The sequence below is a fragment of the Agelaius phoeniceus genome, chromosome 3 (assembly GCF_051311805.1).
Source record: "Agelaius phoeniceus isolate bAgePho1 chromosome 3, bAgePho1.hap1, whole genome shotgun sequence".
NCBI lineage: Eukaryota > Metazoa > Chordata > Aves > Passeriformes > Icteridae > Agelaius > Agelaius phoeniceus.
In genome coordinates this window covers 26,853,390-26,880,231 of record NC_135267.1, presented here as the reverse complement: position 1 = coordinate 26,880,231, position 26,842 = coordinate 26,853,390, and the positions used below count along the sequence as shown (strand labels likewise).

The following is a 26,842-nucleotide window of genomic DNA, read 5'->3' as shown; positions in this document are numbered from 1 at the left end:
AAAATCAACACTAGGAGAGGAACACTTAGTCTACATCTGAAGCTTCTGTGGTTACACTGGTGAAATCAAATGCATGGTGTATTGCCTGTTCCTCCTTTCAGCAGCATGCTTCCATTAGAGGATATGGGGCTTTTATAATTGTAGATGCAAATTAAAAGCATTTATAAATTTCTGTTTATGCATTGAAAGAAATCAAAAGCATTGTTTAATGCCTTCAAAGAGGCAGTTGCCATTTCAACAAGTCAGGTAATAACTGTGATTTTCATCTTAGTGGCAAAGAGTTTTGCTTTCTCTAAATTAGAATACAAACCACCAACTGAAAACATTCAAACACTTAAAAAGAAAACTTCAAAAGTATTAGAACAAATAGTTTTTCCCATTAGTTCACAAAAAATTCTGAGTTCTCAGGTGAAAAGCTTTCATCACCTTAGCTTTGACCTGTGCTCTTGAAAAAGATATGGTTTGTTCCTCCCTGCTTCATTCCTTCCTCCAATAAGTTTCTTTTAGAACCTATGTCAAAAGAATTTTTGGGAAGCTGAAGATAGAGGTAAAAAAAAAACCAAAAAAACCCCAATACTATTTTCTTCATCCCCAAAGTTACTAAGCGAAAGGTATTCTGTAAGGATGAGTGCTTTCCCTCCTGTGGATTCCATTGGTATAAAATGAATCCCTGTTTACAGCCATAAATATTTTATAACTTGGAGTTCAGAGATCTAACCTGGAGGGTACAAGCTCAAGATTCTGTGGGCAGAAAGGAGATTTGAATTCTGGCTCAGCCTTCAAGATAACTTGTGGTGAGGCTTTTGTTTCCTACCAAATACTCTGCAAGTTTAAGCTGACATTTTCTTTGGTTTTGCCAAACCTTCCTGGGATAGAAATCAGTTCCAAGATGAAGAAGAGTTTTTGTTTATCTTAAAATAGAACTTCTTTCCCCCCTGCCTTTTCTGAGAAAAGACATAAACTAATTTAATTTCAATCCCTATATTTTGGGTCTATGTAGCTTTTTCAGAAGCATCTTGGAATTTATACTAGTTTTCAATCATAATTTTCAGGTACTTAGCTACTTTGCCTGGTGAAATCGGCTAATTTACTGAGGTCTTGTAGAGTCTTGAAAACATGTCATACACAGAGCTCTGCAAACTCAAATTCAAGGATTTGCTCATGCAACATCATATGTGGCACTTAGGACATGGTTTATTGGTGGATTTGGCAACATTAGGTTTATGGTTGGACTCAGTCTCAAAGATATTTTCCAGCCTAGATGATTCTTTGATTTGTTTTAATGTTCAGTTATGGTGAGCAGCATGTGTTAAGTATGCACATGTGATCTTAAAGTTAATGCATGAGTTTATCTTTTAATTACCTTCTGCAGAATTGTCAAACTCAAGCAAAAAAGCCACGCTTCAAAAGTTAGACAATCTTTCTGCCTCTAAGGAGCTAAGTGAATCTTGGCTTGCAGTACCTCAGTGTCAGCAAATGGTTCATTTCCCAAACCCATACACTTGGACTGTGCACAGGACTCCACCATTTGCTCGCTGAGAACATGAACATCACCTGCTCTGTGCATGGGCAGATTATTTGGTGAACTTGGACATAACCCTGGAATAAATTACATTTAAGGTAAGTTTTATTCTTGTTCAGTGCTTGCTGTTGTTGCCTAAGTTCTATTCTTGTTCAGGGCTTGCTGTTGTTGCCTTAACACTGCACAAGCCACAGCAGTAGCAACGATGCCTTGTCAGGTGTATGATCAAATACTGTCCCAACTTAAGACAGGCAAAGGGGATGGAATTCAGCATGTGATGAGTCCAGGCCAGGATTGGGATACCTGTTGGGATACTCCTTGATGATCTGATAGATGCTGATCTGAATGGTTTCATTCTCAAAGCGGCTGTTGCTCCGATCTTTGTATATCCGGAACTCGGCGGCTGTCACTGCCTCTCCATGAGGGATCTGAGTCAGGTCAAAGCGGAATTCCTTGTAGTGCCTTCGGTGGTGGGAGAAGTCCTTGTCCCTTTCAACTGTGAGAAAAAGAATTGAATGTAAATTAAAGATGTGAAACAAATGCCCATTTCCCATGATGAATGGAGCATTCCCCCTGCTTGGGGGTTAACAAACATGACAATATGAAACTGTGCAAATAATAAAACCACAAGCCCAGACATACTTCCAGTTAAAGGAAATTCCACCAGCCCAGTATCTTCAGTTCAAAAGGAAAAAAAAACCTCCGTGGCTTTTATATAAATTCCAGAAGCTAGAGTGAAAGAATATCAAAAAAAAGCTGAAAGGGGGCATGTTGTAAAGCAACTAGAAATATGGACAAACTAAAAGCTGTGAAAGGATTTAGGACTTCAGTGTAGCCATAAGCACAGCAATAGCAATGTCAGAACTATAGATGACTTTGAAAAACACTAATTGCCTCTAATAACCAGGCTGATGAGAGGAATGCAGCTTATTTCCGTTTAACATAATAAAAGTGGTACTAGAGTGCACTGCAACAACTGTATAGTTAAGAAGCAGTTAAGCCATATAAATTAACACAAGTTGTACTCTAATGGCATGCACCTCATCTTTCCAGTGGTCAGAAAAGGAACTGTGGGTCAGGGCCGAGTGGTCCTGGCACCCCAGCAGCATAGATGTACAATTCTGGCTTGACAAGTCCCCTCAAACCTGTTCTTGGTGGGCAGGTGCAGCTCCCATTGCTTCTGACACTGCCACAGTTTAATATAAAAAAGCAAGCCTCATGATTGCTTAATTGAGGTTTCTACGGAATTTTAAGAGGAACAAACCAGATGATTTTAATTTATAACTGGTTTGGGTCTATTTCTATTGTCTGCTGCAGTTCTGATTCTGATTTAGGAGCAACTTTTGCAATGGAATATGTGTTTTGATGTGACAACGGAAACTACAGGCCATAGTACTGGCTGATGATCGCCTTATGGGATTCATACTTCAGATTTTAGGGATGTGGAAAGGAAAATGATCCATGGTTTCCACTTCCACAGAGTACAACATATCATTGACCTATGAATAAGCTGTCCTCCGTTGGAAGACAGAATTTCTGTCTTCTGGAAAGTTCTACCTGCCTGGTGACATACGTGCTTTGTATAACTGATGGTGGACAAAGTCTAAAATGCAGAGTTGGGATCTGGTTTTATAACCAACTAAACATTTATGGCTACACTCAGCTTCCCTAAACACTCTCTCCTGTAATCCCAGCTCTTTGACTGCATTTTAGTCCTCAGATCTGAGGGAGGAACAATGTCTATTCTGAAAAAGCACACATTTGCATTACTAAATGCTACATGTATGAATAACGTGTAAATTATTACAATATTTATACTTACATGCTTATATATACATGCCTCCCAAACAATTCTTTCTACATACATAATGTGTATGTGTTTGCATGTATATACATATAATTATATAATTTTATATATAAACCTACATATCTGTATTATTATAATGTATATGTTGTCTTACAAAATAGAAATCCACTAAAAGATAAAAAAATAATTTTGGGCTTGACATATAAGGGTATAGTTATGGACATATTAAAGTGGGAGCTATTGAACAAAGGGTATTTAACACTATTTTCAGAGCAGTAGTTACTAGTTAAGTCACCTGTAGTCATGTAACTAGTTCTTTACAGTGTACTTCCCTGTCACCTTTTCAAACCCTCCTTGCTTTCATTAGCTTTTTTTTTTTTTTTTTACATACAAGTCTGTATTGCCTTAAGAACCACAAAAAATAAAATATATAGGCTATAAGAACACTTTATCTTCAGTGAAAATGAACTTTCTCCTGGCTGACAAAAGGAAAATTGTCTGCTAACTGTGAGGTTTACTTGGCTCAAGTGCATATTTTGCTTACATGGGTTTGCCATCGAAAGCTGTGCAGAAAAAGTAAAGCAGAAAAGCAGCAGAAGCATGTAAACTGGCTGCTCTGTAGCTGAAGATGGATGGGCTGCTACTGAAGAGAAACAGGATACAGTCTATTTAGCAGCTCCACTGCCCGGTTCTAAACCCTGAGATATATACAGAGATCTGACTTAAGGTTTGGGAGTTGTTTGCTTTTTTTTTAAAATACCCATGTAAAGCCTTTCATTTCAGGGGAGCTTGGCAGAGATTAGCATATGCAAAAGCACTGAGCCGGGAGGGTTTTTTCTAGTACAAAGAGCGTGCTCCAAGTTTCTGAGGTTATAACTGAGCATTTCAAAACTGTCATGGAACAGATATGTCAATAACCTTCAAATCAGAACTATATTTAACACAGACTTAGTATAGTGCAAACCTTTCTGCTGTCTCTGGATAGTATTTTTTCAACAAGTATTTACCAGCATGCATAGCACTGGTAATACATATACTCACTATGAGTAAATACTGAATAATTAAACACTGAATGAAAGGTTTAAATGCCACTACTACAGGACAGATTGATTTTTATTTGGGTTTGAAGTTTCCTTTCATCTAGTTTCTACCAAGTACTTTCTAATTAGCAACACCAGTTTTGAAACAGTAGTTGTGTCCCTATATGTTATAGTTTGGACAGAAGCCTCGACAATACCCCTAACAGTATCAGTGGGGATCTCTCAGGATCACTCACAACTGCTGAAAGAATACTGACAGCCACTTTCTGGTGGGCCTCAAATTAATTGTTACAACTCACACAGATTGTATTTATCTGTGTTTCCACATATATACCCAAGGAAGATGCAGCACTGTCATCTGAAAGGGACACAAGTTCAAAATTTCTCTGGTTCGAGACAGCATTTACAGGCAGGCCAGGACTTCAGAGCAGCAACAGTCTGCAGAAGTGAGGGGCTGTAGGAAACACTGAACAACACTGCAAAAACACCCCAAGTCCAAGGAGGTCCCATCTGCAGTGAACCCAGGATGTCCATCTGCAGATTTGTATCAGCCAATGTATAAAGCAAAAAAAAAAAATTGTACACAAATGTAGACAACTTAAAATCTTGCATTATATAGCAGACTACAAAAAAAGAGGTGATGGTGATGTTACAATAATGACCAATAGTTAGAATGGTAGACAAGTTTAAAAAGTAAAATACTATTTAATGATAATGAATATTTTATTACTGAAAAAAATACACAAATCTTGGTCCCTCTGCATCTAATAAATGCCTTGTCAGGCAAGACTGTGAATGCTCAGTAGGGTATCTGCCAAGTCCTTCATCCTGCTGAAATAGCATGAAGTGCAGGGAAGCACCATTTCTCAAATATTTTTATTTCACAGGCAAGAGCTTTTCAACACTGGCAGCCTGAAAAACACAGGTTAAAATTTTCAAGTATTTGGTCCTTTCAGAATGTTCTCATGCCATTCCAGCCCTGCTCAGTACATCTGCCAAAATGCATTTCTGTGGGACAAATCACAGCATCTAAAAACCAGTTGAACAGAAAATCAGAAGTATTTTTTAATCATTGGAGGAATAGAATTTGTCTAAGTAAAAATAATAGAATATTAGGGGCAATGCTGATTACAAAAAAAAAGAAAAAATCTTCCTTTGCTCTCATTGGTCAGGATTCTTAGCATTGACTTTTAAAAATGGCATTTTTATACCACCTGAAATTAATATATGTAGCACAACAGTTACATCAGACAAGTCGTGGCTCAGGGGAATATCACAAACACCTGTGTGTAAGATGGGAAAGAATGATATTTTCCACCCATGTGGCAAACTGATGAAACATTTACACTGTATTAACATTAAGTCCAACTCTACGAAGAAAAAAAGTCAAATTTACAGGAAAAAAGGTATTTTGGAAAAGAGGTCTTCTTTTACACCAAAATAAAATATCATGCATTGTTTTTCATTAACAAAACTATTTATTTTATGAGGGGAAAAAAATAACAACTAAAAAACACCGAAAGCACTTACATAGATGTATAACAAGTAATCAGTATTTTAGAAATTCAGTTATAAATGTCTGATTATGTTGACTGAGCTTAAAAATTATAAAAACTGCTAGCAATGAGTTTAGGTCATAGTGCATGAGGGACTATTAGATGTGCTCATTCATTAGTGATTAGCTCCACACTGATATGTGCTTCACTTTTCCTGAAAATGTTGGTGTGTGGCTGTGACACATGGGCAAAGTGAAAGCTGCTTTGGCAAATGGGTAACAAACCAAAGATATGCTGAAAGACACGTTATAATTAGTTGATTTTACAATATAACATCCCAGGATCCCAGCTGGCTTCACAAACAGTGAACCTTCACTAATCAAATTAATGTCACTTTTTAACTATTAAATCTATGTTCCAAGGCAAAATGGAGGGTTTACAGACCTGTGTAACTAGAAAGGGTCATTTAGACTAATCTCACTGAATTTCACTGTTTGACTCTAAATTCTTTGTATAAGTACTAAGTAAACCAGCCAGTTTTAATCACTCCAAGGTGATAAAGTTTACAGTAAGCTGATACACTACAAACGACACTCATTTACATCTTGAATATAATGAAATGATAGTTTATCTACAGTGAACACTTGTGGTTATCTGACCAAAACAGGTCAAAGGTTCCAGGCATTTTCTCCTGAAATTACTCAGTGCTGCCTCTAATGACTGATAATTGAAAGCAGAGACTGGAAATATCAAATGTGGTAGGTGACAGATAAGCAACAGATTAATGCAAGTACTCTGTTACAGGACACTGAAAGGTCAGAGGCCCTAGGAATTAGCTATTGTGCTACTGTGAAAAGACAGACATCAAATAACTGTTTACCCCACTCTTGCTCTTCACTCTCTCATTCAAATTCCAGTATCACAGATGAGACTGTTTAGGGTGACCCCCCTTTCATAAATTAAGGCAGCAAATGTTTTGTAGGGTATGTAGAAAGGGGAAAAGTGATTCTAGAGAAGCATCCAGCAGTTAAAAAAACTAAAATAAACCAGCTATGCTAGGTGTAAATATCTCAATGAAGTGCTTCTGAGAGAAGTTAAGGACATTAATAAGAATGTCATTCTCAGTTGAAGAGAGACCAGATTACAGATTCTAAAATATATATTTTTATATTTTTAAGCTTTGTAACTTTTTTGGCTTGTAGAAAATTAATATAAACTTTAAAAAAAAATTAATTTATCTGGGAAAGCATACCTTTCATTTTTTCACCCTGGAAGTCCTAAATATGTACAATCTAGTCAATATTGAAGTAAGTGGCAGCCATTTCATCCCATTCATTGGCCTTTGAATGAGGATTACAGTCTTCTAGAAAAGGTTTTAAATCAGGTGAACTTTTAAAATCCAAGAATGAAGAAAAAAAACTTCCCAAAGTAGTGATTAAAAAAAAAAGCAGCAGACTATGATTCTACTTCTCTGAGCACTACTGCTTCACTAGGTTTATCTGTTTTTTAGAATGGTAAGTTTCCTGATGTGAACTCAGGGAATCTATTTTGAGTTAGATGTTGAGATTGAAAAAAACAGTCACCTGTCCTTAAAGCATTACTTTGGACAGCAGAGATGGCTGCCTGATATGGTCAGTGGAGAGACAATTCTGTTTGTTAAGGGTCAGTTGTCTTGTACCAGCCAGTAAACAGAACAAGAGTTTGTTTACATTTCCTCTTTGGTCCACTGCAGCTCCAGTGGATAGTCCTTGCTCAAAGGACAGTTCAATCCTTATCAGCTGATTTCAGTGACTGTGTCCTAACTGCCAGGATGCCAGTAACCCAGAAATGGGACATCCCGAGAAGAAATGCAGGGGTTGAGGTCCAAAATGAGAATGAAATGGGTTTTTGTTCCCACACTTTTTATTATGTGACATTAGACATTTACCATTTACATCACCATAATCAATTCAGCTGAGTATTTTAACTACAAAACTTCCCCGCTGCATGTCTTTCATTTAGGATGAAGTAGTTGTCACCTCAGAAACATGGTGGGATGGCTTGCACAACTGGAGTGCTGCTAAAGATGGCTATAAACTCTTGAGAAGGGATAGGCAAGGGAGGAGAGGCAGTGAGGCAGCCCTCTATATTAGGAATGTTTTAATTGCCTAGAACTTAATTATGGTGACAGCAGGGTTGAGTGCTTATAGGTAAGGCAAATGGCAGATATCCAGGTAGGAGTCTGCTACAGACCATCCAGCCAGGATGGAGAGGCAAATGAAATGTTCTACAAGCAGCTGGGAGAAGTCTCCCAGTCACCAGCCCTTGTTCTCATGGGGGACTTCAACTTACCAGCTGTCTGCTGGAAATACAACACAGCAGAGAGAAAACAGTTTAGGAGGTTCCTGGAACGTGTGGAAGAGAACCCACTCACACAGCTGGTGAGGGATTCAGCTAGGGAAGGTGGATATGCTGGTAGTGAACAGAGAATCACTGGTGGGTGATGTGATAGTTGGAGGCCTCTTGGACACAGCAAACACAGAATTATGGGGTTTTAATGGAGTTTTTAATTCTGAAGAAGTAAGGTAGTGGGTCAGCAGAACTGCTCTTCTGGACCTCCTGAGGGCAGACTTTTGCCTGTTTAGCAGGCTGGTTGGCAGAGGGCCTTGGGAGGCAGAGTGAAGGACAAAGGAGTCCAGAAAGGATGGACATCCTTCACGAGAGAGATCTGAAAGACCAGGAGCAGGCTGTCCCCATGTGCCAAAAAAACAGTCAGTGGGGAAGAGGAGCAGCCTGCCTGAACAAAGAGATTTGGCTGGAAATCAGAAAAAAAAAAAGGGGAGTTTATGCACTTTGAAAGAAGGGCCGGGAAATCAGAAGGACTCCAAGTATGCATGAGGTTATGCAGAGAGAAAATTAGAAGGGCCAAAACCCAACTATAATGTAATCTGGGCACTGCCTTAAAACACAATGAAAAGGTTGTTGTAAATAGATCAGCAACAAATGGAGTGCAAAGGAGAATCTCCATGCTATTGGATGTGGGGAAAAACACAGTGACAAAGGATGAGGAAAAGGCCGCAGTACTTGATGTCTTCTTTGTCTCAGCCTTTAATAGAGTTGGGCCAGTTGTTCTCTGGGTGCCAGCCCCCTGAGGCTGAAGACAGGTACAGGGAGCAGAATGAAGCCCTCAAAGTGATGGACTTTTCAGTGAATGTTTAATACTGTGAGTCAACGGTCCTTTCTCAATATAAATGATTCTATATGAAAAATGTAGGCAGAGGTTGAAAACAGGAGTCCCCAAATTACATTCCACACATATCCTACCTTAGACATGAAAGTCATTGTCAGAAACTTAATCTACATTCAGATCCCCTTCCAACTGGAGCAAAGCTGTTTCCCTTATCAGTAGGGATTTTGCTTAATTAGAAAGGGCAAGTCTGGAGGTTTTTTTTTTTTTCATTGCAACAGTTCTGTTTCTTAAAAACTGATTTATTGCAGTACTTTTTAGTTGAGTTTCTCTGCATTTATTATAATTCTATTGGTTGTATTTAAAGTAATTATATATTTACAGATGTGGTTTTGAAATAATAATGTAAATTACTTTCACATGAAACTTTCTTTTCAAAACACAAAGAATAAAGTTTGATCAGTCATGTACAGAAGCTAGATACACTGCTGTAAATTTAGAGTTATTTCACTAAATCCTTTATTTTCAGGTCAGCTACTGACATCAATGAGCAACATTCTCCTATTTTGTTTACCAAAATTAGAGGCAGTTTGAAAATTGTTTGATGAAATACTATGCAGTTAGTGACAGTTTTAAAAAATTAAATACTTATTGAATCCAAATTTTTAGTGGTTGAACACGCCTTCTATAATTGAACAGACATACTGAACTGTATAAATTGCATAGTAATTAAAATCAAAATTAAGTCAATGAAAACACCTTCAATAATGGCAATATAAAGCAAGAAGGAAAAGAAAAAGGACAATAAAAAAATCAAACAAAACACCAATTGCCTTTTTTCTTTTTTCAAAGCAAATATTATTTCACTTATTGTTTTTTTCTCTTTAACCCTCAAAGAAATACATTTCAAAATCCCATAATTTATAAAAAGAGAAAAAATTATACTGTATGAATGTATTTTAATCAAGCACTTAGTATTACATCTTTTGAGAGTGCTGTTCTATTATTAAAATGTTCATTTCTTCATTTTGTTATTGTAGTCAATAAGATCTCATAGATCCTTGCCAATTAACAAAACACACATTCAGAAACTCCAAATACTGTAAAGACTAAAATATTAAGGTGGACTTTCAAATTATGTGATTTCTACTTTCTAATCCCCTCAAAATGTGCATGCAATATTTTACATTTATAAATAAATGTAAATTAAAAATAAATGTTTCACTTTAGTAAGTGATAGACAGTACCCAGGTAAATAATGAAAGTAATACACCCATGCTAATATATAAGTGAATATGTAAAAGGAGAAGTTTCTTTTTTTTTCTTCCATGAATTATTTTCAGAATTAAAACTCAGTTAATAGTTAAAAGCTTCCAGCATTCACCATGAGAAGGAAAGAGTTCCCAGAAACCATGTAACAGTGCCTGCCAGCAACTTTTATAAGCAGATACCTAAAGAAAAGCCTCCATCAAAGAGGCATAACTGGGCTTGGCTTTCTCACACACAACCTCCCAGGTGATCTGGACACTGTGAGATTACCCATGATACTTTCTTGCTACTTTACATTAAATTATGGAGTGAAGCAGAAGTTTTAATGAAATTGCTGGTCTTCATTCAAGAGCCAATGTTTTGTTAAAAATTTCATTGCTAAACATGTGTTATTCATTCAATTTACTCTTCCAAGTCAAATGCACTTGCTCAACAAGTCAAAACAAGTGCTGCACTGCAGCTGGTCCAATGATAATTAAATGCTGGAAGGCTTTCAGTTGTTGATACAAAATAAGTGGGAAAGCAACACCCTGCCTTTCTTATGCTGCCTTGAACCTGGCAAAAACAAGAGGAGAAGTAACCAGACAAAGAGATTGAGTTCTAGAAGTGAACAGAACTTTGAGAGTCTAAGGTTGGGTACTGTCACAATCCTAACATAAAAGATAGTTGGCAATGTGATTCCTCAAATCTCCTTTTTCTGATGGTTTTGACTGTATAGTGCACTGTATCTTTCAACCTGACAAATGCAAATCTTTCACTCCAGTTGTTCAGCTGTAGCACAAAGCACAGCAAAGGATACAACTGCACATATGTGCTATTTAATCTCTAATAAATAAGGAGCCTGTGGTTTCTTTGTTGTTTTAAGACACACCATATTACAAAGGCACTCCAATCACAAATACATGTGTTAATCTAAATCTACTAGATTTCTGATTGCGTTCAGTTTCATCAGTGATAAATAAATCTTTACTTGGAAAAAAAGAACTCCACAAAGAACCCTCTATTATGTAGTTCTGAGCTAATGCATAGATAAATTAGCTAATCCTTACACCACCCCCACTTCAGGTTGCTAATTTTGCCTGCTGTTTTCAAAGATGTCTATTTTGCCTCACCTTTGGCAAAGCCAGTAAATTTTGATACCATCTGTCAATAGACTTCCATTTTTTCTCACATTTAATTCTGTTTTTCTATAATCACAGATCATCACAAAGAAAACTAACAATTATTGCCAGGTTTCTGACTGTGTGTGAAAGTCAGGATGTCAGATCAACACAACCTCAAGGTTAACAAATGACAGAAAAAAAGATCCCTCTTGGGTTCAGCTGCAACTGAATAGAAACAAAAGTTATACCTCTGGGATCCAATGGTCAGAAAATAGGTGTAAGTTATAACTGTTTTGACACTGTAAAAGTATACAGATGGAACATAACTTCTGAGGAGGGTGAAAGGGCATATATCATCATAGGGCAACTGGCAGGGGAGGAAAAGCTAAACATTAAAGTGCACTCTATCTTCTCACATCTCCTCAGTTTCTGCTCATGTTAACCCTCTGCTCACTTCCAGCCAGAGGTGGCAAGCCACTCTACCATTTACCATTCACCCATGTTGTCTAATAAACTCCAACTCTTCTCTGCTGTGGAATTTGTTAGAAATGCTTCCATGGAAGTTGTGTCTGAACATTAAGCTGGATATGACTGGACAGGCAATCTTTTCTGCTTACTCTGTGCTCACATCTGAGTATTTTAATATTACCCATACCCATTAACACTGACCAAACATTCCAAAGAAACAGTCCAGCTGTAACAAGGATAAAGAAGGAAGCCCTCAAGAACATCTCATTTAGAAAGTAGAAGAAGGCTTCTTTACATATAAGAAATCAAAAAATTTTGCCAGACTATATTATAGACAGGATATTAAATACAGTTGCAAAAAATAGCTGCTGACAGGCCATGCACTTAGTTATTCTGTCAGCTTGGCTCAAATAAAATCAGAAGTCCTCTGATTTATACTTTGGTTGCAAAAATGTATACTGGGCTAATCACTACACTGAGCCATCTCCTTAAAATTAAAAATGTAAGGAGACTAAGCTTCACTTTTATAATCTGTTGGCCCTTGTTTTGCAGGTTTGTCCAGCACACTCTTGCTGTTGTCCAACACCAAGGAGCCACCTAGGAGAGCCTAAGAGGTGGTGCTGAGAAACAGAGCAACGGGGCCAGAAGCACAGCAGGGGCAGGACCTCACAGACATTGCACTGGAAGAAAATGGGAGGAAGATGAGGAGGAAGAGCAGATAGGAGACTGGCCTGGGGTGGTCAGAAATGGCACTTTCAGATGGCAGGTTTTAACAGCCAGTTTGGGATCTGTCTGTGGTTGTAACAGCTTGTTAATACGGATACAAAATGTACCCTCTCCTCTGTAGCTCTGTCAGTCTAATCTGACCATGATTTATGCCCACAGAGATAATTTCACCCCCATATGGAATAAGTCCTCTCAAAAAGAAGGAAAAAATTGTGGGTTGTTTTTTTTTTTCCCCTGAAAGAAGCTTAAAATTTACCAAAGCTAATTATCTTTTTGACCCTTTTTCTGGGCAGAAACTCACTGATGGTTAGTGAATAAAATACCTCTGGACTGGCCATTCAGCATTACACCTGCACTGCGAAAGGAAAGGAAAAACAATCTTCACAAACAATGTGATGAGCTCAGATTAACTTCGGGTAACACGACAGTAGGTTGCAATCCCTCATGGTAGATTCTTTTGGAGATTTGGGGAGAGAGACACAGGAGGCTCAAAATGACATAACAAGCAAGAAACTAATTTCCAAAGTAGAAAGTATGACATTTTGAGCACACAGTACTGTTCATCCAACAATTGTCTGATGCAAGATCATCACTCCTCTCTGAAAAAGACCCAATGATTGATGTCAATGTACAAGACAAGAGTAAGGTCCCCCTTCTTTGTAGCTACTCTGTCACAGAGTCACAGAGAGGCTGTGCCTGGAGGGTACTTGAGGAGATCATCTGCTCCTGGCTCAGGCACAGCCACCTAGGGCTGGTTGCCCAGGACTGTGGACATGCTTGTAATATTTCTGCATTCCAGTGTTATTCCACCTAGGACTGCATTTCTCCTATTCCTCACACAGTTACTTACAAACACAATACCTAAGCCAGTAGTAGAGGTATTACACCTATACACACCTACAATCGTGCTGTAGGTGTAACACTTCTCTGTAACAGCAAAGATGGTTTCCTGGAGCTTGTACTCTGCTGAGCTGATGTGCCCCAGTAAAACTTGTGTGTCTTCCTGAGCAGAAGGTAAGAATGAGCAGGGAGTGGGAACCTGACCTGCAATCTTTTTAATACCACACCACTAAGAATATTTCACATGCATTTTGTAGCAGCTGATCAACCTTTGCCCATGCTTGTGCTAAACCTGTGTTTCCACTAGTTTGGAAGTGACAACTGCTATAATCTCTGGGGATAGGCTTAAAAAGTAAAAAACTCCATTTGTCAATCTGGAAGCAACACAGCCTCGTCTTTTGGATACATGCTTTCATTCCCATTTTGATGAAAACAAGCTCCCTACCTGCAGACAAGGAGAAGCCGCATGATTTAATTGAGGTTGTGGTAAATCTCACTGATATAATGATATAATGTTAATGATATAGTGATATGTTAATAAAAGAAGTTTCATTAATGTACAGCAGCAGATGGTAATGTAAATACAGCATGAACAGATCATAACTTGTTTGGCAGCTGTGCCCATGGAGCCAAGATTTCAGTTCATGAGTGCTCCTGTGTACTGGTTCCAGTTGAGTAATGAACGCCTTTTAGACAAGGTCTCCCATGCACACACACATCCTAATAGAACATCTGTTGTATTTTGCCTTTATAAGGAATACATACAAATATGGAGGAAGTGGAACACAACTGTTGGGCAATCAAAATAGTGGCAGTATGCTGTCAATCCTAAAGACACTAGTCTCTTCATTGTGGCCCAATGAATTGCTGCATGAACTTGAACTTAGCAGCATCAAGATTAGCTCAGTTGGCAAGAGCATGGTGATAATATGACCAAGGCTTGGGGGTCCAATCCCCATATAGGCCATTCACTAAAGAGTTGCACTTCATTCTTGTGAGTCCCTTTCAACTCTGAATATTCTGTGATCTCTGTCTTTATAATTTACTACACAACATCAATTGCCTCTGGATTTTGTATTAACACATATCTATATTTCTATAGAAAAATATATATATACATATATTTTACAAAATTATAAAGATATTTAAGATATACTTACTTAAATTAAAAATTTGATATATCTAAAAATGTTTGTCCTTGTAAATGGGATCTCATTATTATATATGGCCTCATTAAACATGATTATTAATTCAATAGTTTAAGAAGTGATGAAAAAAATTACCTTTTTAAGAACCATAGTTGATAGCTATAGGATATAATATAGGAGATAACAAAAAAATAAAGAAAATAATTGATTCTGAAATAATAATTATGTAATTTTAGATTACTGTGATATACAATACTGTATAGTGTCATGTTATACTAACTCTCAAAATTCTGAAAAGTAAATCAGTGCTTCCTGAATGTCATAATATTTAACTGTATGTTTCCAGGCATATTTTCTATTGCTTAGCACCCAAGAGGATTTAAAAATTATGATCTTTTGAATACTTTACTATGACATCCAGCAAATTCCGTGTTTTATTTTTAATCACATAGGCTTGTAATTTAAATCAATACACAAAAAACATTTAACTATGTAAAAGCAATTGTGTCTAGTTGAACTATAGGTTTAACCTTTGCTATATGAAAGACAGCACAAAGTTTTAGCTTTCACAGTAGTGTTCAGTTCACAGTGACAACCATGGGCAGTACTGCATCAGCCAAAGAGCTCATAGCACAGTCCTAAGTAACTTATATTCTTTATCTAGAATTTGACTCATTCTGGATGATAAACCATTGCAATAATGCCATAATGATGTGCAATTAACCACTACAAACAATTAATTTTTTATGGCACTTCATTCTGCAAGAAGTCTATTGATCACTGTTATAATAAAGCAAAATTGAAGGTGTATTCCTTTGCCTTGCCTTAAAATTTTGGGACTAGATTTTTTCCTGCTAATGGTAATTTTATAGCTTTTATTCCCGTTTTCCTTACTGTATTTTTGGAAATCAAGTTTACTACAAATGTGTGGAAAGTAAGCTATGGAACAACAACAGAAAAGGACACACACACACACACACACATATATATATATATATATATTATCACTAGAGAGAAGTGATATGGCCAATGCCATGTGTTTCAAAAGCCGTCAGCTATATGAAAAGCATTGTAAAATAAGAAGTGCTTGAAGTTGCTTTCTGAGCCTTTAGACTGACCATTTTCAAGAACTGCAGCTCTTTCTGGATGTTGATTTGTTTTAATTTTTGGGTTTTTGCAGCTGCAGGGGATAATTGCTGATCTTTAATGAAACCTTAGATGTGCTCATAAATCATCAATGCACAGAAAATCTCATAGCAAATATTATCTAAGTCTTAAAAGACTCATGGGAACTGGCAATTCTATGGAAGCATAAGAAACTGTGAAATTTTGGAAAACTACAGAGATATCATTTGTGCAAACAGAGGCTACTCTCTTTTATATCATCAAATGTGAACTTCTGCCCTTGCAGTACTGTTGATATTTCACTCCTTTCTTGATCTCTTTGGAGAAACAAAAAAAAGTGTGATTTTATTCACAGAAGTACCAACAATCCTAAATGGAAAAGGACTGGTTTAAGGACCTAATTTTGCCATTGACTGGACAAGCCACAGCTCTCATCTGCCTCACTACAAGATTACTCAGCACCTCATACCACTGAATTCTGCTGCCGTTTTAGTCTTCAGGTCTTTGGAGCAGATCCATAAACTCGCCTCCTTATTTCAAAATGTTACAACAGGATGTAATTAAGTACAATTAACAAGGAGGTCAAATGGTCATCTGATAAACACTGGTCCAAACAGGCAGCTTGAAAGGTCAGGGCTGTTAAAACCACATAGTATTGATGGGAAAGAATATTATGATTTAAGGAGGAAAAAATTCCAGTGACTAAAACTGAAGAGATTTACATGCTTTCTATATTACATACACAAAGCCTTGCACACAGACTGATATGCATGCACACATGACTCAGAGACACACAAACCTATATTCTGAGAACAAGAGCTAAGCTAGCCACACTTCCTCTCTTCACTACACCAGAACAAAAATCTCAGTTTTGGTGCTTACATTCCAGTGCCTCTTTCTCATTTTCATTATTTTGTAAACTGTAGTTTAAGAACAGCAAACTTGTTGCCCTTATAGAAGAGCCTTTTTAGCCCTTTCTAAAATAAAATTTGAGATCACCATGATGAAATGCAAGGTGTTGTGAGGCTTTTAGAAGCAAAGTATTTTACAGAGCACACAGCCAGAGTAAAACACAAAAGCTGTAACAGTCCTCTGCAACTTCAAAGAATGGCAATGCACAGAAGAGAAAATGAACGCAGGAGTGTTTGCCCATCTTCATTTTATGGACTGGAAAACAGAAGCACACTGTTTTCATTCTCTATCTGAGGCTCTTCAGGATTTTCCTATTAGGTTGCTCTGATATTTCACTCTGACTCAGCTGGGGTGGGACTGACTCACTGCAAAACCTTTGCATACATTTAATTTTCATGTATGAGGCACAAGGTAACCTGGTCAGGAGCAGCATATTAACCTTTGGGATCACTGGTACGTTATGACTTGTAGTTTTTGACAAATATTCCAGCTGAGCTAACCTTGGGAACAACCTTCCCAGAGCTATGTTCCTGCTGGATCTCCACCATCCTAAATCACCCCAAAGACTACAGCTGGTTTGGGGTTGTACGCTGGGCTTGGACTTGCTCCCACAGCGATATCATCCACACTTCTGTTCTCCCACTCGTTCAATTTCTCAGCAGCTAGTGTTTTTGAAAACTCTGCCACCAGAATCTCATGGCTCTAGGCACCAGATACCATCAGATACCATCTGCCCACTGCTCCAAAATCAGAGTCCCTGCTAATTCAGTGTCCCTGCTCTTTTGTTTCTAAGGCCTAGAACAAAACAGAAATAGGTTTTTTTCCCAGAATTTTATTCTTTCTCTCTCTAAGTCCAAAAATTATGCCATTCACAATTGAAAAAGTCCAATAAAATGAATTTTTAAATTTATTTTGCAGTATCTTATATGGGCATACTCCATGTGTATTTCCCCTCCATTTTTGTTTTAAATGGGTATGCCTAGCCAAATTGCTCTTAATTTACAATAATTACTCTGGAATAGGGGTACAGTTTTACCAAATCATATGAATTTAACTTCATTAATTTGACTACAGTCAAATATCTGAGGAATTAAAACAACAACAATTTAATTTAATTGACCCAGTCAACAAAGGGATATAATTACAGAATCATCAAAGCTGGAAAAGACCTTAAGGTTCTCATGGAGTCTGAATAAGTAATATTGTTAAGTCAGATAAGGATAAACCTTACAGAAAGTTCAGTTGTACAAATTTCTTCCTCATCCTGACTCTCCTTGAATAAGAAAATGATGTGGCATTTTGCTTCTGCAAAGTCACTGGTTATTAGCTACAAATACATATCATGAACCAGCACTAGCTGTCCTGGTTAGTTTTCTAGGCTCTGACTCATTAATAATTTTTGCCTCAGTTTGCCTTGAATTACAATGGGAAAAAAGTAGAACCACATTTTGGTAAGTACCACATGTGCCTCATATACCACATGTGTATTAAGTGGTATAGTAGTGGTTAATAAAGCCAGGTTCTTGATCTCTTGGACCAGAATAATTGCTCAAAAAGAGCTGGGAACTAAACACCAAAATTCACCTCTTGGAGCATCTCTCAATAACTAGGAAATTTCCAAGTGGAAAGCTGAGCTACAAAATCGAACCTTTTCTACTTTTATTACAGTCATGTTTTGTATAGAAAAAAATTCATAATTCAGTACAAAAAAAACCAGCTCTTGCTTGGTGTACCCCACCCACAAACTTAAATAATGTAGTTGTCAGGGTTGACAAGTTCTGCCTGCTGTAGCATTTCTGTGTTTTATAGGAAATTTTAACCAGGGGTGTTATTTTAAGAGATGAGCAAATAGGGAAACCCCATGGCCTAGCCAATAAATATGAACTTAAGGTGCAATGGAGCACTCATAAATATGACTCAGAACAAGGGGATTCATTGTTTCTCCTGACCCCTCTTAGCTGCTCCTCTGATCTCAACCTCTGTGTGCGTCATGGCAGCCCTCATCCTTTAACCTGCGGTTTTTAAAAGCAGCTTCTAAGTTATTTACGGCTGCAAACGTGAGTAGCCCGTCTGTGTACTCCCAGCACACACATACCGAAGGCTGGGGGGAGCTGCATTTTGTTTTGCAAGGATGAAGAGTTTTGCCTGGGAAGCCAAGTGCCTGGGGAGGCTGAGGTAGCTGCTCTGCCACAAGGGATTCAGGAGAAAAGTGCTCTCTTTGCCTTCAAGGCTTGCTCAGAGAAGAAACCCACAGCTCTGCTAATTTTGCCTTTCATTTGTACAGTATCTCTCTTTATCATGCTCTTTGCTCTTTCTCCATTGCATTCACCTTCTCCCTACATGACTGTCGTACTGGCATGGGAAATGCTCTCAGTGCTGCAACATCATGCTCCACATGAGGCATGGAGGGGCAGGACTAAATCTTCCAGCAATTTCTGCAGAGGCTGTTTCTCTGTTGTGAACCTTTCCCATGGTATCCAGCCCTGCATGTTGGCTGCTACCTACTGGGAAGAGGGATGTTCTCCTTCTAAAGCCTAGCCTGTGCTTTGCTGCTTTTCTGTCATGCTTGCTCTCATTCCTTCCCTCTCCATCTCCTGCACTGTCGCCTGGACTCACCACTTCTCAGCCTTTAATCCTTTCTGCAGCCAAATGCCACTGACATAAAACTAAAGTTCAGTGACCCTGCCCAGGCAGCAGGGGTTAGAGACAAGGGAAAGGACAAGGAGGAGAGGATAGGGAAAAGTGTGGGAAATAATTATAAAGTCTGGTAGCAGCCAGAGCTCTCCTGAAGCCCTGGGGAGCCTTTCTTTAGCTGGAGGCTGCAATTGGCACTTCATAAACTGTTCATTCTCAGCTATGTGGAAACACCAGACAACACCTAGAATGATCAGACTGCAATCAATCATCTTTTTTCCAAATTCTATTAGTATGTGGGCCTATGAAAGCAAGCTGAAAGGAACTGCCATGGCTACAGAGAAAAGAGAAGGGAACTGCCCCTGTCATAATTACCACCATTACTCAGGCAGTAAGTAGGCAGGTAGCCACAGTAAAATTCTTTGCATGAGTTAACATTCAGAGAAAATAATAACAGGAGCAATAAGTGTGGGAGATGGCATAGATGCCAAAGTTGTCCAGTTATGTTAGAAAACAAACCAGAGTTTAGGGAGAGAACCAAGAGGCTCTCCATCCAATCCATGGCAGGATTCCTCCCCTAATACTCTTCACACAGAGATGTCTTCACAAGCCTGCCTTTTTCTCTTTCATGGTTAGCCAGAGTCACTGCCAGATTGTGTTTTCCTGGGAAAATATGCACTGTACAATACATGCAATCCCCCAAACCCCACCCAAAGTCTGTGTTTAGTCTGGAAAGGAACACTTTCTAAAGAAGAAGCGGAACTGGGTCAGCCGTTCTTCCCAATGGGAAAAATATTAATAATAATATATATTTTTATATATCCATACATATATATAGCTTTTCACCATGCACGTCTAACCATCTGCTAAATCAGTTTCTCTTCAGTTATCTGCAAATTCTTTCAAACCTGTCGGCAAGGAGAGTCAGACAGTTTTATACTCCAGTTAATGGAGAGCTTGACATTTTTTTGGCGGGGTAGATACAATAATTTACTTGGATTTAAAGTGTTAACTTTGGCAAAAAAATTAATTACAGTTATAAAAACATTATTTTGTTAGATGATATTTATGGATCACACAAACCTATTTTGAGGTAGAGCTATATAGTACTTCAGATTCATGTAACTTGAGAGATTTCAAAGGAAATATAAAGTATTTCAATATAAAACAACAAAGGTAGTGCAATTCCGAAAAGGGATATGGAGGATATTTCTTTCTAAAAATTAAAAGCAATCTCCAAAAACCTGTTCTGCCACTGCACAAAAATTGGTTAAAACTATAATGAATTGTAAGTATTGGATGAGGATTTTTAGCTCGTGTAATCCTGTGAGTAAAGTCCTTTTGTTCTAGAAACAAAAAAAGTATTTTACGAAGAGTTGTCTTAATATTTAATTTGATCATAGAAAATTATTTCATAATTCATAGTTATTTTTAATGCCTGACTGTACTAGGTCTCATGAAATTCATTCTGTTCACTCACTGGGTGATAAAAATTTAATAAAGGCAAAAAAAAATCTTAGAATTTCGAGATGTCAAGTGACGTCTACTTCAAATGAAAATTAAGTGAGACCTCCTTGATCCAATTTGCTCTAAATGTTATGTAAAACAGTGAAAAATGACATCCTATTGACTTGGGGTTGCCATTGAATAAAAGCTTCACAGACGTTTTCTCATTTTTTCTCAGTATTGATCCAATTCCACAATTAAGGACATGGGGTCTATTTGTAATTTAACAAGCTTTATCTCTGCAATAGCATCCCTCTGTTCAAGGCAAGATAATAGTGCTCTTTCCATCACTTCAGCTAAGGCTGTGTCAATATTTTCATTAGAAGCCTGGCTTTATACACTAAAACTGTACCACAGCCAAAGAAATTCATGTACGGTTAAAATTAAGACAGCAGCATCTGAAATCCTGTGGAAAAGAAAGAAAGTGTGCTCATTCCTGAGCTTTAGGAGAGAAGTTAATGATCCTGAGGCCTTTTTGCATGTATCCTTCAAACCCCTTCCTCAGCTCCTGGCATTTTATAGCTTAGCACTCCATATTCCTCGCTGATGATATGTTAGCTGTGAGTGGAAGGTTGTAGAAACTGAATTAGTTTAATTTAAGAAACGAGCTACTATGTATGCTCAGGGTCTAATTGCAGTAAGGAATACTTTCTTTTTCATGTGTAACAAAAATATATTTTTACAGGTATTTGGTGTGGATTGATGTACTATAGGTTTCTCAAAGTAGCTGTAAAATTTGTTCTATATCATGTTAGCATTCTCCAGTGAACACAATGGGCTATAAATCTTTTGAATTTATGTATTTACTTAATGATTCAGGTTTTAAAGAAGCATATAATCTGTAAAACAGTGTTCAAAGTTGGGATAGAGAAGCTGGAGAAATATGAACAGTCTTCTCTGCCTCAGACAAAATTTCCATTGATTTCAGTGTCTGGTTTAAGAACTGAACACAGCACATGCAGTTTCAAAATTATTCTAAGATTGTGGAATCATTCACATTGTCTGTGAAGAAGAAAAAATGTCTTTCTGAGGTGGGCTGGTTACTTTAAAAATCTCAGTAATTATTGTATCCTTCTCAGCACATGTATATCAGGGGTCACAAATTTTACTGTGATCTTCACATTCAAGTTTTTGAAATTAATTTTATATGCTAAAAAAGAAAACATAACAGAAAACTACAAAAGTAGATACATATCTCCCATTTTATGGAAGGTTCATATCAATTAACAGGAAAATATGAAGAAAGCAAACAGGCTCACTTAGCAAATGAAGCAATCTGTTACGAGAAAAATTAACAGATGTGATGTAAAAAAATGAAAATACAGACCATTGGAATGGCTTGAGAAGAAACACCTGAGTACAGTGGATTTAATGATCACTTTGATGATAATGAAAAAATCAGTATTTGAAATGTTTAAATGTAGTTTGCAAAAGGGCTGCTGTTTTTCCAAACCTCATCCATGTAGATCTATTTTATCCAATCCCCCTCTCTTTGTAAGAGGTGAAGAGTGGGAACACTAACATTTATCTTAAAAAAGTCCTTCCCTAACTAAATTTTGAGTGAGCAAAAAAGTGAGTTGGACTGCATAAGTATTATTTGCCTGTTCTCTGGGAAATGGGGTATCCTATATATATATCATTTTGGGAGACCAGCCAAAAAAGAAGATGCCAGAACTCTAAAGAGCCGGGGTTTTGCAATAAGACAATAAAATATTATAATAGGATAAAAAAAACACCCAGTCAGGAAAACAAAGTTCTGAATTTGAAGGTGATAGAATCAGATCTTTGAAAACCCCAGTGTGTTTAGTGGAGGATTTATTCTTTGACTGCTGGACCAAACCCAGTTAACTTCTCTGTTACACTCATCAATATTTATGGCGAGTTGCCAACACACACAGTCTTATACAAAACACAAGACAAGACAAAGTCTCTGTCCTGTTGTATCTTTCAAGAAAGAAAGATATGGAAATTCTGATATAAATTCCAGTAGAAAAAGCAGGTGTTTACAATTTTAACTTCAGGAAAAGTAAATGTATTCTTATTTTTCTCCCTGGTTGCTTGACAGAATTATGATTGCAGTTCCCTTGATAACTATTTTCTAAATTTGTTTTTGAAAGTGAGGTATTTGCAGCTCTGACAGGTTGGGGTTTTAATCAAAGTTAGCATAAGAGTTTAATTTTTTATTCTTTAATATTAAATTATTTGCTTTTGTCTATTTTTCCTTTACTTTTTAATCTTTTTCAGTCTTTTCAATTCTTATGCTTAATAATTTCTATCCAAACTCTCAGCTACATATTTCTTGTTTCAATATATATGTCTTAAATTGTTATAACTGGTACAACTATACACAAAAGTTTCAATTTAAAATATCATGATGATTAATAGAGTTTTATAATTACAAATTATGTAATTAATGATGTGCAAGTATGAACATGGTGAATACTATTTTCAGAGCAGATTTATTTGATGCAAGCTGTCTGGGGGCTTCAATTCTAAATCCATTTGAGTTATTACTCTGCTGCATCAGCATTTATTGATTTTAAGGTACAGCATTAGCATTCACTTATCACTGCATATTTTTCCCCATTCTCCATTAAAAGAGCTTGCCCTCATCTGTCACAATCTCATACTGCATAAATCATATAAAATGGTTACTTGTTTCCATGATTTATTTCATTTTTATGTTAATTATACTGAAACATAGGATTGTTTAATAAAAACGTTGAAGCTAATCTATATTGGTCATCAATATTTTTTACGCATTTTACACCATGGAATGTGTGATATACCACAGTATCCAACTTGCATGGAAGGGTATTCAAAGTGAATTAGGATTTAAACTAACTTAGAGCTGAGACACAATTTAATTTTACAGATGCCAAATCAAACCTGATATTTACACAGTATTTTAAGTTAATGGTGTCTATTAATATTAATCACTAGATAAATACAATGTCTCAGTCCCAGTTTTCACAGTTTTGAAACACAGGATAAGCTTTAGCTTCTCAGAATTACTTTCTTAAGGCAGCACTGGCATCCCAACAAAATAATACAAATATTAGAAAATTCCTACCCAAGGTGAGACTCTCAGTGGAAACCTGAGTTCTTCCAGAGAAGGTTTTTGTCTGGGAAAGCACAGTAGGATCAGCCTAGGACATATCTGACTCTGAAACTTCAAAGACTTCTACTCATTCACTGCAAGAAGTCCTATTGTAATCAAAGACATTTCTGAAATCAAAGGCTAGGTCCCATGTAAATAGTCCTCAGGGATGCTGATGGAATGGTCCCTGATATATTTACAGAGGGTACTTCTCAGGACACACAAGGAATGTTTTTGCAGGATCAATGCCTTGACTAATGCTGAGGATAAGAGCATTTCTGATTTTTCTGTATAACTTTACTATTTTAAATAATATTTACTATTCAGCTGACTCCAGATGCTCTGGGTAAATCGAGGCACACAATGTTAATTTAAAAGTAATGCATGAGCAATATATAACTGTTTCCTAATGATATGGAACACATATTCAAAAAACAGATTCCATTTCATTCCTAACCTGCTATTTCCGGAGCAAAAACAACAAGCAAATGTATTTAGAGGTGTGGACATTTGTTACTCATAAGGAAAAAGATCTCAGACTTGAACACCTCCTTGTCAGCCAAATAACAAATGAAAAGTGATTTTATTATTATGGAAAATAAACTCTAGAATGTTACTTTACTAGAATTTTAGTATTTGTAGTATTAGTATTTACTAAAAACCTGGTAGACATAAAAAGTACAGAATGTGTGTGATAAAAGGAAGATATTTTGGAACATGTGCCGCCGTTAAAAAGTTTCTACAGAAAGTATTACCCTGGAAAACAAGAGTTCATCAGAATTTGTTCCAGCTTATTGTGAAACTTCACATTTTCAATTAAATCTCTTGCTATTCCGGTCCAATGAGAAGTGGCTTTTTTAGCCAAATTTATGAGTCCTGCAGCATTTCAAATACTTATAAAAATACTAAATGGATTTCTTGAATTATTTGCAGCTTTCTAGATGAGACTTAAGTTGTGCTTTAGTAAAGAAATCTGTAACTGCTTTTTTCTCCTACAATGTAACTGGCAAGCATGTTTATTACACTCAGAAGCCAATATAATTTAGTTTTATCAGGGTCTCTATCAGAATTTATATAATTTTCAAAAGCATTCTTTGCTTGCATGTTTCTGGTGTTTAATACTCTACTTGTCATTTAATTTATTTATGACAGAGAAAATAAGAACCATTGTAGATTCTGAGCACCATAGCAGTATAATAAAACACAGCCTGTTGTTATTAAATAGAAATAACAAAGGAACAGCAACAGATTATTTAAAATCCAGCCATTCAACTAAAAAGATAATAAAATTCTGACTCTTAACAACAGAAAAAAACCCCACCAAATAACCTAAGAATTTTTTTACTGGTTTAACTTTTCCCTTTTCATACCTTTCTAGGCTTTAAAATATTAACAACTGATGTTTGTTCATGTGTAAGCTTTAAGGAAAACACTGAGGGAAATAACTGAGCAATAGGCATAAGTGTTTGATTTTTAGAGATTTAAAAAAAAAGGAGTTAGTTGGCCTAAGGCTAGAATTTTCATTACATCAATGAAAGAAAGAAAACAGAAGCCAGCAGAGGGAAGTTATAGAAACTGACTTTATATAAACAGTGAGAAAAATCTTTTTCCATGGCCACCTACAATGTAGCTACTTTACCCTCCGTATGATTTTTCTTTTACCGGTGGCACCACAGCCCGGGCTCAATCCTGCTGTTTTAGAACAGGTTACAGTTCGGCCGAGAGGTTTGCCCTTCACAGGAGCAGGCTAACAGTTTGTCAGAGAGAGCAAAAACAAAAAATATTTCCACATACCTAAATTGACAAAGCTCATGACCATGTCAGCATCATTCAGAAAGTTGGTGTCGTGCAGGCTGGCTAAGGGAGGATTCTGTGTGGTCAGGGGGGTCATGCGAGATAATTGCATTCTCCGCGAATATCCATTTGGAGAGGCAGGGTATCCTTTTCGTATCCCTCTGCTCTCCCCTGCCATTGATCCCTTTAGTGAATACTCCAGCTCCTCAGAATCCTCTTCATTTGTCATGGCATTATACAGGTCCAGCATGAAGAGGGGTGCAGAAGAAGCCTGCTTTCCTGGTGAAAATGGTCTGGGTCTGTGAGGTAAACCCAGGATAGAGAGAATCTCTCTCTGAATCTCCCTTCTCTCATGGTTCCGCAGCCTCCTGTAAATAAAACTCGAATGGACATGATTGTCTCCTAAACCTCCCTGTGCGTGACCCACCAGAACCCAGCAATTCCAGAGCAAGCCCACGAAAGCTTTGAGCGCAGTTAGGTTCATCTTTGAAAAGAAAAAGAACAAGGAAAAAAAAAAAAAAAACAACAACTTTTCTCCTACTTGTTCTGAGTTCCTATGAGGTCTGCTTTCCCAGTAGTTGAAAAACAAAATTTACCTATTCTTCATGTCAATGTCATCTCTAAACGTAACATCGTAACATCTTTGGTGATTCCTCTCCCCCCACCCTGTTTAAATATTATGGAATGTGTCAGGTTGCAGTTATTTCTAAGAAAGCTGAAATTCAGACTTCCAATTTTCCACTGTTGTTATCGTTTTTTCTGCATTTATGGAGCAGAAGACCAGTATTTTGTCAGCTGACCTAGGCATTCCTATATAAACCTTAGATAACCGGGTCTTTGGTGGGGAGCTGTATTAGCAAGAGATGTTCTTCTGACACATTGTAGTTCCCAGAGTTATCTTCCCTCGTTATTCTGAGTTCTTCGTACACCTTGCGCTCTTCCCAAGATAAAATCCTGAGTCACAGATTTGTCTTGATCTGTACCTTGGTGGTGTAACACATATTTGTCCAGCAGCCTGGAGATAACTTTAACATCTTTTGAATCTCTTGAGTGTAAAGTAATTCTAAAGCATGTACTAATCAAATTAATGTGTTGCCATGAATTTACTTGCAAAAAATAACCTTCTGTAAATCCATTCAACCCTTTTCAGCTTCTGAACTGTTATTTCCAACTGTAGCAGGCACAA

At 37.1% G+C, this 26,842-nt stretch overlaps 1 protein-coding gene across 2 annotated transcripts in view; it reads right to left on the bottom strand.

Annotated features, from left to right (window-relative positions):
• Positions 1-26,140, bottom strand: part of BMP5 (bone morphogenetic protein 5) — a 54,841-nt gene extending 28,701 nt beyond the window's left edge. For both annotated transcript variants that reach the window (XM_054630009.2, XM_054630010.2), the window contains exons 1-2: positions 25,657-26,140; positions 1,826-2,018 (exon numbers count right to left, since the gene is read on the bottom strand). In XM_054630009.2, the coding sequence (XP_054485984.1) occupies positions 1,826-2,018; positions 25,657-26,140 (677 nt within the window). The remainder of the gene's footprint in view (positions 1-1,825; positions 2,019-25,656) is intronic.
• Between the last annotated feature and the right edge of the window lie 702 nt (positions 26,141-26,842).